Source organism: Sarcophilus harrisii, chromosome 4 (genome assembly GCF_902635505.1).
Source record: "Sarcophilus harrisii chromosome 4, mSarHar1.11, whole genome shotgun sequence".
NCBI lineage: Eukaryota > Metazoa > Chordata > Mammalia > Dasyuromorphia > Dasyuridae > Sarcophilus > Sarcophilus harrisii.
Window position 1 is genome coordinate 411,446,582 of NC_045429.1, and position 19,355 is coordinate 411,465,936.

Sequence of the window (19,355 nt, forward strand, 5' to 3'; positions counted from 1 at the left end):
AGCACCTTCTGTGTGTCAGGTGGGCAGCCAGGTGTTTCAGTGGAAAGAGGAACTCAAGGTATCTGAATTCAAATCTGGCCTCAGACACTTACTGGCTGTGTGACTCTGGACAAGTCACTCTGCCTCAGTTTCCTCTTCTGTAAAAATGAGCTGGAGAAGGAAATGTCAAAATGCTTCATTATCTTTGCCAAGAAAACCCCAGATGGGATCATGAAGAATCAGACATGACTAAAACAACTGAACAACAACAACAACAATGTACTGGGCACTGTGCTGGGAATATAAAGAAAGGCAAAGTCTTTCTGCTCTCGAGGAGTTCATCATGTAAAAGGGAGACATTTAGGGGACTATGTATAGACAAGTTGTTTACAGGATAAATGGGAAATAATCGACGAAGGGAAGGTACTAGAGGTAAGAAGGGTTGGGAAAGGCTTCTGATACAAGGTAGGACTTCTTGGAAGACTTGAAGGAAGCTAGGAGGCAGATGGGGTGTTTTATTCAAGAAACAGCCAGGAGGCCAGTGTCAAGGAATTAAAAATATGTGAGACAGTATAAGGCATAAAGAGACTGGAAGGTTTAGATGGGGATAGTTTATGATTGTGCAAAACCAAACAGATGATTGTGCATTTGCTCCTGGAGGCAATGGGGAGCCACTGGACTTTGTTGAGTAGAGGGGTAACCTCGACACCCATCTGTGCTTTAGAAAAGTCATAGAGATGGCCTGCAAGGGGAGAGATTGAGGCAGGGAGACCCATCCACAGCAGACTAGGGGTAATGGTGGTCTGCAATAGAAAGACAACAGTGTCAGGGAGACAAGGGCACACTGGAGAGCTGTTGAAAAGATTGACTATGGGGGTGATAAAGAGAGATGATAATCACTGGTTCCAGGCCTGGGAACTGGGAGGATGGTGGTACCCTCGACAGTAATAGGGATATGTGTGCACATGTTGTCAGCCCCAGTTGCTGTGTGACCCTGAGCGGGTTAATAAACCTTGGTTCCTCTCGCTTTGCTCATCTGAGGGGATTCCCCTCCCCCATTAAAATGGGGATTGAAATAGCCCCTACCTCTCAGACTTATTGTAAGAATTGAATAAGATAGCAATTGGAAAGTATTTATTTATCACAGTGCCTGAAACAAAACCAGTCTTTTGTGAATGTTAGCAGTTATATCCTCATCATTATTCTTCCAGAACTAGAGTAAGGAGTGGTTTGCATCCAGGAATAAGGGGGAAGAGAGATGTGAAGAAATTGAGCTGGAAAGAACTGGGAAGCAAAATAAGCGCCCATCCCCTGGGGAATGCATGAGCAAGTGATGCAATAGGAATGGAATGGAATATGAGTGCATCACTGGAAAAAACAAATGCAGAGAGAGAAAGTATCTAGATGTATTTGGGTGTAGATATATATGTGTGTAGAAAGATATATGATTTGTATAGGTATATATGTGTGTAGAAAGATATATGTATGTGTATAGATATATATGGGAGTCTATGTGTATGTGTGTGTATATATATGGATATATATTCATGTGTGTAGCTAGATGCATGTGTGTAGAGACATATGTGTATATATAGAGATGAGTGTATGTACAGATATATATGCACATTTATGTAGATGTATGTGTCTATAGATAGATGAATGTATATATATGTGTGTGTATAAAAAGATATATGTACTTGTAGAGATATATGTGATAATATAGATATGTGTATATATGTAAGTATATATGTATATGTATATAGATAGATATTCATGTGTGTAGCTACATATGTGTGTAGATAGATATAAATGTATGTATATATAGAGAAATATGCATGTGGGTAGATATCTACATGTATAGAAAGATATATATTTGTATAGGTATATATGTGAATGTATATATATGTGTATATATAGATAGATATGAGTATATATATATGTGTGTGTGTGTGTGTGTAGATATATATGTATATAGAGATGTGTGTATAGATACATGTGCATATATGTGAGAATATATATGTATGAATGCATACAGATAAATGTGTGTATATAACTATATATGTGTATGTATAAAACATGTGGATAGACAGGTATAGATATACATTCATATATATGTATACATGTGTATATATATCTGTACATATTTATACCATATCATGGTTTCAGAGAAACTTGGGAAGAGGAGGGTGGTTCTGAGGGAAGTCAGCGGAACCAAAAGAATAATTCTTACAGAGACTACCACAATGCCACAGAAGTAACGGGTCAGACAGAGAAGAGAGGCTCAAGCAGATCCATCGGTGAGGGAGGCCCCGGGAGTGTTTGTGAGCAAAGAGCCGGGGGCCGAGTGTCTGCGTGTGGGAGGGTGGGGTGGGGTGGGCATAGAACCTTAGCGCCTGGAATGGGAGCACAATGGAGCCGGGATAGGCCATGACAACTCTCTCGCTCAGTTCCTTGGCTTCCCTCGGGGGGCTGCTTTGTGAAGTTACCAGACGGGGTGGCTGGGTTTGGGGGAAGGACATTTTTGGATCTTGGGGGCTGGCGAGGGCCAGATTGTGTAATTCTTGCTGTTGTTGTCCGGCCATGTGATTCTCTGAGACCCCACGGACCGGAGCATAACTGTCTGTGGGGGCTCCGTGGCTGCTGGAGTGTTTTGTCGCTTCCTTCTCCAGTGGGCAAAACAGAGATTGATCATCTGCTGGGACTCTACAACCACTGAGGGATTAAGGCCAGACTTGAGCTCAGGACTCCCTGACCCCAGACTAGCGCTCTATCCTCTCTTACCCGAATGTGGATCCCTTTGGCGATGTCCCAGGCTTTGCCAAAGACTTCCAGGGAGGGAAGCTGGCTCTCCGTCTCTGGGAGCTGACCCTTTCCCCTTGGCATTGCACCCATGGGCAGGATGTTTTCCCGAAGCAGATGAGACCAGAAGGTAAGACTCCAGGCAGAGATGGCCCGGTGGTCCCTGGCCGGGAGGAAGGCGGGGTGGACATCTGGGATGGGCAGAAAGAGAATGAAGAGCTAGTGAGGTGGGGCCGACACAATGACAGCACAATGTCTCCTCCTCCCCTGTCCCAGAGCTGTGCACTAAAGGGTGCTCTGGGGGGAACACTGGAGGGTTTGCAGGCCGAGGGTGACGTAGGATGGAGGTGGCGAGGGCAGACTGAAAGCGGCCCGCAGCGTGGCGTGAGGGCACGTGTGGGGTACATGAGGGCAGCAGGTGTCTGCCCTACGGGGATGCACTTGTTCCTGTCCTTCCCTCTTCGGCTTTTCCTCTAGTCCCCTTCCTCCCCCTTTAGAGGCTTCCTCAGGACAGGTTGAAGTCATTGAAGTGTTCCCATCACCAGATGATCCTGGCATATTGGGAAATTCGGGGGGTGAGTCCATGGTGGGTGGAGGGGAACCAGGAAAGGGGAAGGGCATGGGGAGGTGGGGCTCATGTCTTTTTTCATAGTTAATATTTCAGTGACCCAACCTCCATCTCACAGATCACCTAACTTAAAAAGGGACCTAAGAGGTCATGGCAAAGGGCAAAGGCCTCTCTGAAAAGCTGGACACTAAGAAGAGGTTGGGACTAAAAGAAAAACCCTGGAGAAAGCTCAACTCTATCTTCATTTCCTACCCTCTGTCTCCTTTTCTTTTTAAAAGGGCTCATTCTCTACATCTGTACCACTTACTTCTCAGTTTGTGTCCATGGGCTTTTTCTGATATTCTCACCTCTAACAAAAACAAGGTTGTCCCGTAGCCCATTTTTCTAGGGCCCTGAACCTAATTTCCTACGTGACCATTAATGAGTCAGATAAAATAATGAGGGTGATGTATTAATGGATGATGGTGTGTTTGTAGGAAAGAGAGAATCCTGATCTCTTGTTCCTCCTTTCTCCCCATCATAGAAACCCCCCCATATGCTTCCTATTCAAATGCAATGTCAGTAATCCAAAGGGGTATCCTAATTCCAATGGTTAACAAACATTTAATGCTTATAGTGTCTGTATGAGGATAGTTAGGGAATGTATACATACAAGAGGGCCTTTCATTGCCCCTCAAACCATGTCACATATTGGTGGTCCCAAAATTTTCCTTTCTTTCTGTGTGAGTGTGAGAAGGTTTAGTTTCTCTCACTAGATTGGGATTAAGGGCAGTGGGTACAAGGAATGGGTGGGGTTTCAGTAGGCTTGCCATTTTCCTGGGCTATTGGAGGCTCCCCTAGGAGATGATGGTACCTTCCTTTTCCTTTTTCCCAGATCGCCCATCCAATCCGTTTGTTGTTGGAATATACAGGGACCCCCTATAAGGAGCTGCTTTATAACTATGAGAAATGTGAGTGTAGAGGCCCATGGGTGTTTACGTGTATGGGGTGTACCCTTCTAAGTAGGTTGCACTGACCTACAGTATCGTCAGGGGAGGTGAGGGGAGGCTGCTGTTGTGGTTGTGGAGAACAGATCCATGATCCAGTAGAGTGACTTTCTCCATTTTCTTTTTTCTACAGGTTCTGATTATGATAAAAATGAATGGTTTAAAGACAGATATACTCTTGGGCTCGATTTTCCCAATGTATGTTCTTTCAGGGAGTAAGAAATTGTTGTTTGTGTGTCTGTGTGTTTGAGGATGCAGGCTGTAGGGAACTCAAGGGGCTATCTTTGCGTATCTTCCTCTGGTTCTTTGGTGTTTTTGCTGGGATGTTAAAGTTTCTCACTTAGTCTTCTTGGCCCTTCTCTTCACATTATGTACCATGGTCCAAACCACTTGCACACACTGATCCTTGCACATAAAAGCTCAGTGACCTCAGGGCATAGACCTCATGCACCAATATCTACCATTCCCATCTCCCTCCTGTCCTCAAAGGAACCTGAATCATTTGAAGACTACCCCTCTCCCTTTCTTGTCTTCCTTCTCTCTTGGGAACTCACCTCATCCAAAGAAACATTCCCATTAAGTACCCTGACATCCATCTGTCTCTCCCCTACCTCACGTGGTAATACCAAGCAAGGACCCAAGTACTTAAGTCAACTCAATGGGCACAGAATGTTGATTTTATCCTTCATTTGCTGCTGTATCTCAGTGATTTTATATGGGATGTGTGTGTGTGTGTGTGTGTGTGTGTGTGTGTGAGAGAGAGAGAGAGAGAGAGAGAGAGAGACAGAAAGAGACAGAGACAGAGAGAAAGAGAGATGCAGAGAGATAAAGAGACACAGAGAGAGACACAGAGAGACAGGGACAGCGACAGAGAAGAGAGACTGGAAGAGAGAGAGAAAAGGAGATATGGAGGGAGGGAGGAAGAAGAGGGGACAATGTGTATAGAAACATTGCACTGTATCTATCTAACTCAAGGTGTAGAATATATTTCCTAGAGGGCAAAGAAGGACTAGGAGTGTTAGTCAAGCCAGGGTCCAAAAGGTCTCTTAGTTCTTGTGTCTCTAGAACAAAGACACATGGGGTCAGCTCTGGGATGTGAGCAGAAGAACATTATTTTCCTGTTGACCTTCCAGCTACCCTACCTGATTGATGGGAACACCAAGATCACCCAGAGCAATGCTATCTTACGCTATATTGGACGAAAGCACAAGATGTGTGAGTGGCATGGGGGCTGGGGAAGGGATTTGGGTAGAAAAGTGGTCCATGAGCTCATGGGAGAAGAAGCGGGAGTCAGGGAAGGTCAGGAAAAGATGCGACTATGTCTTTCCTGGCTGCAGGTGGGGATACTGAGGAGGAGAAAGTGAGAGTGGACATTTTGGAGAGTCAAGCCATGGATTTTCGAATGCAGCTGGTGAGAGTTTGCCACGATCCAAACTTTGTGAGTAGGATGCTGCCTTCCTGGGGAGGCAAGCAGGGAGGGGAGGAATGGAAGGTTTCTGAGAGAGAGAGAAAGAGATCTCTCCTTATATCAATCATCCCAGTGGGAGTGGGGGTGGGAGGAAGGAAGGTGTTCTCAACCTACACTTCTTTACTGGGAAGTCAGATGTGTAGGTGTGTGATATATATATATATATATATATATATATATATATATATACACACACACATACACACATCTATCACACACACATATATGCAGAGAGAGATGGAGAGACAGAGAGAGACTGAGAGACAGAGACAAAGAGACAGAGAGAGACAGAGACAGAGAAAGAGACAGACAGAGATAGAGAGAAACAGAGATAGAGAGACAGAGACAGACAGAGACAGAGACAAAGACAGAGTGAGTGTGGGTGTGGGTGTGTCCCCTCACTTTGGGCAGGCTACACTGCCAGACTATATGACTATCACACATGCTGTAGAAGCATTTCCCTCTCCATCCTTTCCCTTTCTTCCAGGGCAGAGATGAGGGCCCTGTTCCTGGCTTTCCAGGGAACATTTACCTCAGGATTCCCAATTAATCTCTGGACAAATATTTACTGAGCATCTCCTTTGAGTTTAACATTATGCCAGGCACTTTGTGAAGAACACAGTCTAAGAAAAAGCTACTAAGCTTCAGGCTGGCCCTTACTAGCTGTGTGATTTTATAAAATCATAGCCTTTGGAACCTCAGTCTTCTCATTTGTAAAATGGGTATAATCATACCTGCCCTGAGTTCTTTTTGTGATTTATAAACCATAGATCACTACATAAACACAAACTAAAATCATTGTCCTCTAGGGAGATTATAAATGTGTTTATAACACATGCAAGAACTAACAATCATAGACAAAGCAGGGGTCCTATCCTGGGACCTATTTGAAGTTCCAGATAGATTTCAGAGAGCTATGATCTTGAATGGGGAAAATATTACACCTTTATTTCCAGTAAGCTCTAATTGAAAATTATAATTTCCTTCCATTACTTAAAAAATATTCTAAGAAAGCTATCCATGATACCAAAAAAAGTAGTCACTCATTTAGAGGCAGCGTGTGGGATGTGAAGTTGGGAAGATAGAGGGATGTGGGGTCGTGGGGTTCAAATGCTATTCATGATCCTTAAAAGTTGGGTGACAATAGTAGAGGCTCTTAAATTTTCTGAATAATTAGTTCTAGACTGATATTAAGTTCTAGACTGATGGGGATGTGGGGATTTCACAAGTCAAAAGTCCAGGTGGATGTATTGGTGTATTGATGTATTAACTGCTTGGTTCTATGATCTATATCAGCCATGTGGCCTGAGCTTCAGAGACCCTTTCAGATGGTCCTCAAGATCAAAATAATTTTCATAACAATATTAAGATGTTTTAATTTATAATGTGATAAATATTGAAAGATATAATCCATATGAACAAAAGCTCTTTGGGGAGGAGTCCTCATTTAAAAATGCAAAAAGGGCAGTTGGTGATGCAGTGAATGGAGCATCAGTCCTGGAATCAGGACTACCTGAGTTCAAATATGACTTTCAGACACTAGCCTGTGCGGTTCTTTGTCTAATAGCAAGAGAATACTTTAACAATTAGCAGAGGAAGAATGTCAGAGAGTAGTAGGGAATAAGACTCAATAGGTAGGCAAAGACCAGATTGTCATGGAGGATATTGAAGGTCAGAGAGAATTAATACTTGATGCAAAGAAAGACAATAGGGACCTACTGAAAGTTTCGCATCAGGGAATGACATGATGAAATTGATTTTTAAAGAACGTTAATCAGATTGAGATATGACAAGTGGATAAGAGTATAGAAAAAATAAAGGGATAGAGACAATTTAAGAACCTGTTACACTATCGTGGACAGGATGTGATGAGGAATATAATAGTGAAGGTTAGAAAGGAAGTGGCAGATTAGAAAAATTTTTCAGAGGAATAATTAGCAGGATTTGGGACTGACTAATTTGTGAAGTAAAGGAAAATGGGAAATAAATGAATCAATTAATTAGCAAGCATTTATTAAATGCTTACTATGTGCCAAGTATGGGGACAAAGGGACAAAAATGAAACAGTCCCTCCCTCCCAAAGAATTTATATTCTATTGAGGACTAGAGTAAGAAATGTGTGCATATGTAAGTAAATGTGAAATGTGTATGCAGTAAATACAAGGTGATTATATTAATTTGGAAGGGAGGCACTAGTATGCAGGGAAGGGACTAGGAAAGACTGCTTGTAGAAGGATGAAGAAAATGTTCTGATCTTTGAAGAAAGCTAGGGGTTCTAAGGTGGAAATGAGAAGTGGGACAGCCTGTGTGAAAGCAAGAACAAAGGAAATGGAATATTGTGGGTAAAAACAATAAACCAACCAGTATTGCAGGTGTGTGCTGTTCTAACCAGTTCTAAACAACTTGCAGAGAGTCAATTAAATTTTCAGTGAGAGTTTTATACCTCAGAAATCAGCAATTGCTACATAACAAAACTTGGTTTATTATTCTGTCGATTGTTCAGACTTAAGAAAATGTTCATGTTGCAGATTAAACTCAAAAAGAAAAATAGTTCCCTCCTCCCCATTCCAATTGTTAGACATTTACTTGCAAATCTCTATTGGTATGGCTGTAAAAGGGAACAAGGCCCTTTAATATGTATAAACTTATACCAAATCAGCATAAAACAAATAGCTTTAGGTGCCTGAGAGGATTGAATAGGAGGACTTTCAAATATTAATCAGAGATCCTGGGACATTCTGAAACCTGATTGCTCAAACAAATACTCAGAAAATTCAATAAATATATCCATTGTGTATAGAATTAAAACATTCTTTTCTTCAGTCTTGATTAGATAGTAAGTCTGGAAAGGTCAGATTTAGGTGGTAAAGGAATTTAAGATCAAAGAGAGGACTGTATATTCAATTCAGGAGGCAATAGTGATCTGTTGCAGCTTGCTGACATATAGTGAAACAGTCAGACCCATGCTTTAAGAATATGGAGAATGGTTTGGAGGGGAGAGAGACAACATAGGGAGATCAGTTAGAAGGCAAAGTTCAGCTGAGCGGTGATGAGGGCCTGCCTTGGGTAGGCTGGTGACTGTGAGTAGAGAGAAGAGGAAGCTACAAGAGTTGTGGAAAGTGGCAGCTTGGATCCATGAGGTGAGGAAGAATGGGTGGAGGATGATCCCAAGACTGTAAATCTGGGTGATTGAAAGGATCAACACAACTAGGGAGATGAAGAAGATTGTCTCCTAAGTCCCTTCCAGGTCAGAAAGGTGGTGAAGAAGTAAAGCCCCAAGAGAAATCGGGAGTGAGGCTGATTTGGAGAGGGAAAGATGATTTTAGTTTGGGGCATCGAATTAGCAGTGACGATGGGCCATAGAAGCAGCAACGACAAGCCAGTTGTTGGGGATAGGAGATTAGTGGAGAGAAAGATGTGGGGATCATTTCCCCCAAAGTATAAAGTGAGAGAAGTACAAATCTGGAGAAAGGGAAGGAGAGAAGAACTGAAGAATAAGGACCTCACAGAAGCTCGGAGAAGTTCAAGAGCAGATAGCACAAGGTCTAAAATCCATCTTCCATCTCCCCCTCAATAATCTGTTTCTCCATCTAATTCTCATTCTTTGTTCCAGTCTAGAGAAAAATGTATGTATAGCTTTTTTTTTTAAACTGTAAAGTCAATCCCTCTCTCACTGTCCTGGATTCTGTCCTTTTCTGATTCCTGGGGGACTATGCTCACTCCCTCACCACCATCTTCAATCTGTATCTCTTTGTCTCTGTCTCTGTCTTTTTCCTTCCTTGCCTATAGACATGGACAACTAGCCCATGTATTGGAAAAAATTCCTCAATTGATCCCGTTGTTCCATAATGTGGTGGGTTCCATTCTACCCCTCATACCCACTTTGTGACATTGAGTAGTTTGATTTCTGCCACCACCAATGCATTGAATATGAGCTCTTGAAGTTCACCAGTGACTATCAGCTAAATTCAATGCCTCTCCTTCCTTCTCCCTCTTCTCTTCCTCCTCCTTCTCCTCTCCTCCTTCTCTTTCTCTTGTTATTGGCCTCCTTGTTCTTGTTCTTGTTCTTCCTCCTTCTCTTCTTAGTTGTTCTTGTTCTTCTTTTTCATTATCCTTGTCCTTTCAGTATTATTCTGCTGAACAGTCTTTCTATCCCCAATTCCTCTTCTTTAATTCTTCTCCCTTGACTTCTGTGATGTCACATTCTCCTAGTTCTCCCCTTATATCTCTGACTATTCTGACTACTTTCATTGGTTCTTTTTCTTTTCTTCTTCCCAGCCTCTCACTCTGTCTCCACAGGAAAATTTGAGACTCAACTATCTACAGCAGCTACCTAAAACTCTTCAGCTCTTCTCCCATTTCCTGGGCACAAGGAGGTGGTTTGCTGGAAAGAAGGTTTGTGATGAACCTGTGTGTGTGTGTGTGTGTGTGTGTGTGTGTGTGTGTGTGTGAGAGAGAGAGAGAGAGAGAGAGAGAGAGAGAGAGAGAGAGAGAGAAGAAGGAGGAGGTGGGTGGGTCATGGGGAAACCACTTAAAATCACCAAATATTAAGCATCTACTATTTGAAAAGCACTATTGTAACCACTGGAGGAAAAAAATTAGTTCCTTCTCTCAGGGAGTTTACATTCTACTGTACACAGATCAATCAATTAATTATTTGTTAAGCACCTACTCTGTGCAAGGAAGGAATCATACTGTGTGCTGGGGATACAAAGACAGAAATCAATAGTCCCTGTCTTTAACTGAATAAACACAACCCAAGATAGTGATGGGGGAAAGGACAGGAAGAGAGATGCAGACAAAATGCTATTGGGAAATTTGAGGATAGAGAACACTTTCAGAGTTCAGAAAAAGATCTGTGGAAGAAGTGACACTTGAGTTCTGCTTTAAAGGAAAAGAAAGATTCTGATAGGCAGAGGTGAGGAGGATGTGCACAAGGGAAGAATGGAGTACAGTCTGGCTGGAACATTGGGCTTTTGAAGAGGAGTAACAGAAACAACTAATAATGACTTTATGAAATGCTGGCTGGATAACATTAGCTCTGCTTTGTGCTAAGCATGTGTGGGGGATATGAAAAGTAGGTAAGAGTGGGAATGAGAGGAATAGAAATATAAAGTCTCATCTCTGCCCTTGAGGAGCTTACGATCTAGTGGGAAAGTACTAAGGAGGAGAAAAGACAGAATATCAAGTACAAAATGGATTATAAGGAAGACTTTCCTCCTCTGGGAGTTCCCTATATCAAAAATAACAGCCGGCATTTATACAAGTTTGCAAAGAACTTTACAGAAAAGATCTCATTTTATCTTCACAACAATCTTGAGAGTCATCCCTATCACATCTCTAAATAAGTGTCTGAGATCTTCCTGATCCCAGGCCCAGCCCTCTGCTGAGCCACTTAAATACCTTAATGAAATCCCCTCTACAGTCCTTCAAACCTATCCCTTGGATGGAAAGGAGCGAAGGGATGAACATTGAGAGAGTATCATGGCCATTGGCCTGCGATATCATATGGACAGTGCTTAATAAATAGCATTCTCGGGATCAATCACAACAATAGCAAGCATTCATATAATACAATTTGCAAAGTTTTTGTTTGCTGAGGCAAACTTGCCCAGGGTCACACAGCTAGAAAGTGTTAAGTGTCTGGGGCCAGATTTGAGCTTGGGTCCTCCTTATTTCAGGGCTGGTGCACTATCCACTGCACCAAGTAGCTGCCCTAATTTGCAAAGTTCTTGATATAAATTATTTCACTTGATTCTCTCCAGTGGACCTGGGAGGTGAGTGCTCTCATATTATCCCTATTTTACAGATAAGATAACAGGTTGAGTGAGGACATGTGACTGAAGGGTGAAGGACAGAACTCAAATTTTCCTGTCTCCAAGTCTAATTGGTCACTGGGTCACCTAGCTAGCCACCTAAGCAATTGTTCTCTAAATTGTATGGGGCAGAGAGAAAGGAAGAGAGGCAAAAGGGAAGCAGGGGGGATGGAAAGAATGGTGTTGGCCCCACGGGACTGGCCCTGGGAAGACTCCTGGCTTCCCTCTTACCCTCTTCCTTTGTACCCTCAGATGACTTTTGTGGATTTCTCCATGTATGACATTCTTGACCTGAACTGCAAGTTTTTACCCGCATGCCTGGACCTTTTCCCAAACCTACAGGAATTCCTCACTCGGTTTGAGGTAATAAATACCTAAACAATCTCTGGTTGGGTCTTCCCTCGAGATGGGGATGGGGGGGCTGGGACTAGATGCAGAATGAGGAATTTTTGTGTTGGGAGAGTTGGGGGATTCACCTGGGGAGAAGGGTGACAGTGCAGAATAAGATAGTCTAACCAAGAGCTTTATCCCATCAGGGGAGGGATTGGCCCATCCCACTGAAAGTTTGCTCCTGTAAGGGTTGGGGTGAGGAGGACCCAGGATGAGAGAGTAAGGTACCAGAGTGATGGGATGCTAGTGGTAGTGACCTAGTGTCTGCTGGGGGACAGCAGAGTCCTGGGAAATAAAGTTTGGGATAGTAATCATTGTTGGAAGGAAGCTTGGTTCCTTCATGGAGAAAATGAGAAGATACATGGATGAGTAAATGAAAAAGAGTTCTCTGCCTCTCTCTCTGTCTGCTTCCTTCCTTCCTCTTTCTGTCTTTTCTTCTTTGTTCTTTTTTTCCTTCCTTCCTTCCTTCCTTCCTTCCTTCCTTCCTTCCTTCCTTCCTTCCTTCCTTCCTTCCCTCTCTCCTTCCTTCCTTTCTTCCTCCCTCCCTTCTTTCTTCCCTTCCGCCCTCCCTTCCTTCCCCCCTCTTTCCCTTCCTTCCTTCTCTGTTTCTCTATCTCCCTCTCCTTCCCTCTTCACTCCTTTCCTTCCCATCTCTCTTCTCTCTTTTCCTCTGGTTCTTTAGAGACCATGTTTTTCAAACAGGGAATTGATCCACTGAATCTATAACTCCTGTCCTGGGGAGAAGTTCGACTGTCTGCTGAATGAGCACAAACAATCCTTATTTGCTCTAGTTATTTGGCTTCAGGCTATACTTCACATCCCTACCAGCCATCCAGAAGGAGACTGAGGCTTACCTGGGAACCTTGCCATCTGCCCTACAGCAGTCTTCCTTCCCTTCCATCTCTGGGAGCATTAATCAAATCAATACTATCATTGCTAATTGAAAGACAGTGACATATGATGATGGATTTAGAGCTGAAAGGGACCTTAGAGGCTATTAAGCCCAAAACTTATTTTATAGATGAGAAAGCTGAGATCCAGAGAGTTTATAGTGATTATAGTCTAGGATTACACAACCAGCAAGTATGGGAGAAGAAATTTGAACCCATCATGTCCAGCACTTTTTATGAGTTCTAGATTTAGAGTCAGGAAGTAATGAGTTCAAATCCAGCCTCAGAAATTTACTAGCTGTGACCTTGGCCAAGACACTTAACCTCTAAATCAATTTTCTCCAAAATAAAATGGGGGTTATAAGAACACTTGCCCTCCCAGGGTTGCTGTGAAGATCAAATGAAATATTTGTAAAAGGTATTTAACATAGTGCCTGGCACATAGTAGGTGCTATATAAATGCTTCTTTTCCCTTTCCTTTTTATCATACTGACTCTACTTTTCCTTTGTCACTCTTCCTATAGTTTCTCAGCTCAAAAAGGGGAAGAAAAAGGGCCCGATAACATGCTTAATATTTTTTCATTCATCTTTTATTCAGCAAACATTTATATCCTGAGTACTGAGGAGAGACAAAAGTTAAGCAGTCCCTGACCTTGAGGAGTTTACATTCTGGGGAGGGGGGAACTGTATAAAAATAGAAATTTGAACACAAAAGAGATCAAATTAATTTTCTGGGGTCAAGAAAATAACAACTAGAGAAGTTGGGTTAGATTTCTTGTAAGATGTGGCTGTTGAGCCAAGCTTTGAAGGAAGCTAGAGATCCCAAGACACGGGAGAGTAGGGGAAAGAGTGCATTTCATGTGTTCTAGGAGACCGCTGGGCCGCGCCATGGAGATGGAAGATGTCTCATGTGAGGAAGAACAAGGCAGCCAGTTTGACTGGAATGTGCAGTTCAAGAGGGAGAGGATTGGGCAATAAGCCTGGGAAGGGAGGCTGGAGCCAGGCTGGAGAGGGCTGTGAAGGCCAAAGAGAGGAATGTGTATTTTATCTTAGTGGCAAAGCAAGAAGGAGCTTTGGGAACTTCCCCAAGTGAACATGGTCAGAACTGTGCCTCAGGTTATCAATTTAGCAGCTTGTGGAGAGAGGATGCAAGGAGAGGGGTGGTGAGGTCAGAGCAGAAGCAGCAGGACTAGTTAGGAGACTATACTGTAGCTTCCTAGAATCTCATCATCATCATAGCATTAGAGGGGAACCTCTGTAGCCATCAAGCCCAAGATTTCTCCTTTTCTACAATATTTCAGCACTTTACATAGTTCCCAGAACATAGTAGGCACAATGCATGTTTTGGTGGCAAACTGCCACTTAACAGGTGGCAAAATGGATAGAGCTCTGGACCTGGAGCCAGGAAGATTCATCTCCCTGAGTTCAAATCTAGCTTCAGACAATTAATGAGCAGTATGACTCTGGGCAAGTTACTTAACTCTGCCCAGTTTTCCTCATCTGTAAAATGAGCTGGAAAAGGAAATGTCAAACTATTCTAGTATTTCTATCAAGAAAACTCCAAATGGGGTCACAAAAAGAGACAACCGAAAATGACTGAACTGAACAGTGCAAACATCTCCAGGGATGGGGAACTCAATAATATTTAAGGTTTATTAATTGAAATCTATCTTTAATTTCCATCTAATTTAATGAAAAGAATATAGGGGTTGTTGCGGGAAACATTGAGGATGTAGAGGGATTGGCAACTGTTTGGATATGTGGGGTGACAGAGGAGCCAGTCAAAGGTAATGTTGAGGTGTTGAGTGAATGAAAGTTTCCTGAGAGACTGTTTCACTCTTGTCAGGAAGACCTAAATTCAAATATGGCCTCCTTCCCTTAGGAGCTCTGTTAACCATATAGGTAAGTCACTGAATCTCTATTTTGCCTATTTCCTCAACAAAAACTGGGGATAATAATACCACCATTTCTACCTCTTAGAATTGTTGTGAGGATCATGTTAGATGATAATGGCAAATCAATTAACATAGTACTTGGAACATAGTAAGCACTATATAAATGTCAGCCATAGTATTGTTACTATTACTACTACTGCAGCTCCTCCTCCTCCTCCTCCTATTATTGCTGCTGCTCCTCTTGCTCCTCCTGTTGCTGCTGTTCCAGCCCTTATTACTGCTGCTGCTCCAATTACTACTGTCTCTCCTCCTATTATTGCTGTTCCTCCTACTGCTATTTCTTCTATTACTAGTGCTTCATCTACTGCTGCTATTGCTGCATCTGTTGTTCCTCCTCCTATTACTACTGCCTCTTCTACTACTACCATTTCTGCTGCTTTTCCTCTTCCTCCTCCTCCTCCTCCTGCTGCTAATATTACTATTATTATATCCCTAGTGTCTTACACAGGGCCTAGCATATATTAGTCACTTAAAAGCTTGCTGATTGTCTGATTGAACCTAGGTGACTGGGAGAATTATGGTGCCATCAATAGAAATAGAAAAATTAAAGAGAAACAGATTTGGGGGTTGCGACAAGCAGAACAGAATATGAGTTTAATTTTCTGCCCTTTGAATTTAAGGTTACAGTAGAGCAACTGATTAGATACCCAAGCAGGCGTTAGGAAATGTGGAACGAGCTAGAGATTAGACAGATTTGGGAGGTGATCATTGAAGCTATGGAAGTAGATGAACTCACTAAGGGAGAGAGTTCAGGGTGGGAAGAGGAGAAGAAAATAGAGGAAAAGGGAGGGGAGAACCAGTGTGATAGAATGGCTGAGGAAGGCAAGGCCAGTAAAGGAGAGAATGTGACATTGAGAGACATGTGGAAAGACATCAAGTGGGTCCAAAGCAGGGACTTTTCTGCCCAGTGCAGAGTGTGACTACTTGTAAGATACCTGGGGCTCAGGGGAATGTTTCCAAACTGCAGGCTCTGAGCATGTGGGCTGGCTCAGGGCAGGTAGGAGAGGATTAGGAACAAGCCAAACTTTCTATAAACCACTCCAGTCATGGGTGAGGGCACAGCTGGAAACTGAGCCAAATTGTGAAGCAGGTGAGATTGAACTTCCTCCTTCCTCCTGCTCCCTGTTCGTACTGAATCCTCCATCCCTCCCTTCTGCTTTCTGTGCCTCTTCTGTGTCTCCCCCTAAATGTTCTGGGGCCGAAAGGTATTTGCAGGGCTATCTACTCCAATTCCCTCATTGTACAGTTAAGAAAATGGATAGAGCATTGATCCCTGAGTCAGGAATACATCTACAAGTCACTTAACTATCCACACACTGCTTCAGTTTCCTTATCTGTAAAATGGGTATAATAGTAACACCTAAGTATCAGGCTTCTTATGAAGATAAAATAATATGTGTTTAGTGTGTTGCAAATAGTGAAATAATAATGTTGGGGTGCAGGAGATGAATCCCAAAATATCAGGAGTCTGGACTGGTGTCATGAGGTACAATAAAATATTTGCCTCTTGATTTGGAGATGATCTAAGCCTACAAATTCTTTTATACTACCTAGTGACTGTTCTGGAACTGCAATATTTTTGGGGTTCAGCACATCTGAAACTTGACAATAATAGCAATTATTAATAAATATTGAAATATATTAACAATAGTATTAATAATTGTTATGTTAAGTTTTTTTATTTGTAATAAAATTTATGCAGAGGTTTTAAGCTAACAAAATATTTTATATACATTATCTCAATGGAAATTCAAGATAACTCTGTGAGGTAACTTAAAGGTGTTACTCTCCCCTTTTTAGAGACAAGAAAATTGAATTTCAGAGAAGCTAAGTGACTTATATGAAGTTAATACATGCCGAAGGTGGGAGTTGAATCTATGAAATCTCCTGACTTCAGAAGGTCCAGCACTCCTTTCCTGCACTCTGATGTTCATAATCATATTTTAGAGTATTAAATAATTCTATCTTCCAGGATTTTTGCATTTCAAAGGGATGGAGCCCCAGCTAAATCCAAAGGAATTAAATTGCTAATAGTAGCATTTCAGGTGAACATGTGGGAGAGTGATTAAGCTGAAGATTTCTCCATGTTCCTGGGATCACATCAAGAACCTATTAGTTGAGTCTGGTCCTGGGTCTTTGTTATTACCCCGGGCCAGGGCCAAAATCAGGCACTTTGATGATGATGGCCTCAGGCCTGGCTCCAAACCTAATCATTAGCCAGGTGACCCTAGGCAAGGTCCAGATGAATCTCAAGTTTCCTCATTTATAAAATGGTAATAACAATGCTTTCACCAACTTTCTTCTATGCTGCTATTTATGTGGGAAGAATTCAATTAGGCTTAAAGTCATTATAAGTATTATTCATATTTACTACATATAAGAGTTAAAAAGTGAATGAAAAAGCATTTATCGAACATTTACTATCTGCTAAGCATTGTTCTAAGTCTAGAGATACAAATATTTTTGGGGATAGAGAGTCTCTATTCTCAAGAAGCTTATATTTTAACAGGAGTTAAAATATGGTTTTTTTCCCCCCTGAGACAATTGGGTTTAAGTGACTTGCCCATGATCACACAGCCAGGAAGTGTTAAGTGACTGAGGTCACATTTGAACTCAGGTCCTCCTGACTTCAGGGCTGGTGCTCTATCCACTGCATCATTTAGCTGTCCTGATATATGTTTAAGGGAGTGATCAAGGCCCGCACCCATGGATCCTTGCCTCTTCCCCATTGTGTCTCTATGATAAGAGTTTATAACCTGAGGTTAAATTTCAGGGACAAATTTCAGAAGGGTATGAATTTGGTTGAAAAAAATTCATATTTTTTTCACTAGCCACTAACTGAAAAATATAATTTTTAAAAATTATGAATTAAAAGAAAAATCCTGAGAAGGGGTCGACAGTATTCTCTAGATTGTCATGGAGGTCTATGACACAAAAAAGATGGCAGACTTTGCCCTAAGAGGAGACAAACCCTTCATCTGAGATCCAACACTGAGCCCTCCAAACTGGAGGGCTGCTGGGGTCCTCTCTCCAGTGGGAGAGATAGGGAGCAAGACCTTGAGTTCAGAGCTCTTCTTTCCCCTTCCCTCTCCCCAGGGCCTAAAGAAGATCTCTGCCTACATGAATTCTCCACGATATCTCCCCAAACCAGTGTTTCTGAAGATGGCCAAGTGGGGCACTCAGTAGAACTCAGAAAAGTCCAAAGACTGGGAGGAATGACTCTGACTCTCCTGACTCTCAAGAAGTCAGAGGGTTCCTAGACTTTCTCCTGTGGATATCTCTAAATCATACTTCCCCAGTAAAGTGTATTGACCATTACTTTTTCCTTTCTGTCCCCTCTCTCTCCAGCATTTTCCCAGGTTCCTCAGTTCTCTAAGATTCTGAACCCTTTTCTTGCCCCTTTCTACTTGCTTCTCCCCAGGTCCTTCACTCCTCCTCCTCATCTGCAAGGTCCGTGAGCATCTCCATCACCGGCTGACCTCTAGATCAAGCTGATTAATGGGACTCTTGAATTTACTCTATCAGTACCTTAACACACTCAATGGTGAACCAAGTGGGGAAGGCACATTACTAGTCTCCTATAACTCTGCTTCCCTCCCACCAATCCTCATTCCTTGGACAGGCATCCACATTCCCCGGCCAATCAGCCAATCAGTCTACCAACCAATTAATTATTTAATAAGCTCCTACTCTGAGCATTGCGCTGTACTAAATACTGGATATTCAAACTCAAAAATGATACAGTTCTCAAGAAATGCCCTCAGAACTGCTTATATTCTAACAGGTGAGATAGCCCATGTAGGTTTATTCAGAATAAATATAAAATAATCAAATACAACATAGTTGGGAGAAGGAAAAGAATCCGAAAAAGCTTCATATAGAAGGTAGCATTTTGGACTTTTCTCTTGAAATATGAACATTTTTTTGGATAGGTCAATGTGGGGATTTGTTTTGCTTTACTACGCATATTATAAAATTTTAAGGTTATAAAGTTTTTCGTGTGTGTGTGTGTGTGTGTGTGTGTGTGTCTGTGGGAAAGTGGGAGAGAATTGTCCATAGAAAAGTAAAATGAAATTTAAGAGCAAGAAATAATGAGTCGGCCTTGGAGATATAGAGGTGAGTGGGAAGAACATTGTAGGTGAGGGGAATGGCTTAGTACAGAGGGAGGGAGAAGGGAGATGGAACAGGTGAAGGACAGAGAGAAGGCCAATTTAGCTGATCAGAATAAAATATAATGCTAGAGAGGTTGGGACCAAGTCGTGGGAGGGCTGTGCTCGTAGGTTGCCCCAGATCAGATGTATCTTGTCTGTTTTAAATACTCTTCAGCGTTTTCACAGGTTCCTCAGTTCCTGGCCTGGATCAGTTTGAGAGGAAATAGAGTAAGGGGGCTAGGCAGTGTGGAGGCCCTAGAGATTCTTAAGGTAGTCCTTAAGCTTGGACTTAAATTTATGGATGGATTTCAAATAATAGGTAACTATGAGTTGTAGATGTATTTCGGTTTGCA

The 19,355-nt window shown here is 42.3% G+C and overlaps 1 protein-coding gene across 6 annotated transcripts; it reads left to right on the forward strand.

Annotated features, from left to right (window-relative positions):
• Positions 1–2,379: 2,379 nt before the first annotated feature.
• Positions 2,380–18,186, forward strand: LOC100927430 (glutathione S-transferase Mu 2). 6 transcript variants are annotated; one of them, XM_031967230.1, is made up of 9 exons: positions 2,380–2,908; positions 3,276–3,353; positions 4,221–4,296; positions 4,466–4,530; positions 5,466–5,547; positions 5,670–5,770; positions 10,079–10,195; positions 11,869–11,979; positions 17,948–18,186. In XM_031967230.1, the coding sequence occupies exons 2-9, from the start codon at positions 3,324–3,326 to the stop codon at positions 18,035–18,037; spliced, it is 672 nt and encodes a 223-aa protein (XP_031823090.1). In that variant the 5' UTR covers positions 2,380–2,908; positions 3,276–3,323; the 3' UTR covers positions 18,038–18,186. The 6 variants fall into 6 exon arrangements, with proteins under 6 accessions (XP_031823090.1, XP_031823093.1, XP_031823091.1 ...); XM_031967231.1 differs by lacking the exon at positions 2,380–2,908 and having other exon boundaries at positions 3,052–3,353; positions 5,670–5,743; XM_031967229.1 differs by lacking the exon at positions 2,380–2,908 and having other exon boundaries at positions 3,053–3,353.
• Positions 18,187–19,355: the final 1,169 nt, after the last annotated feature.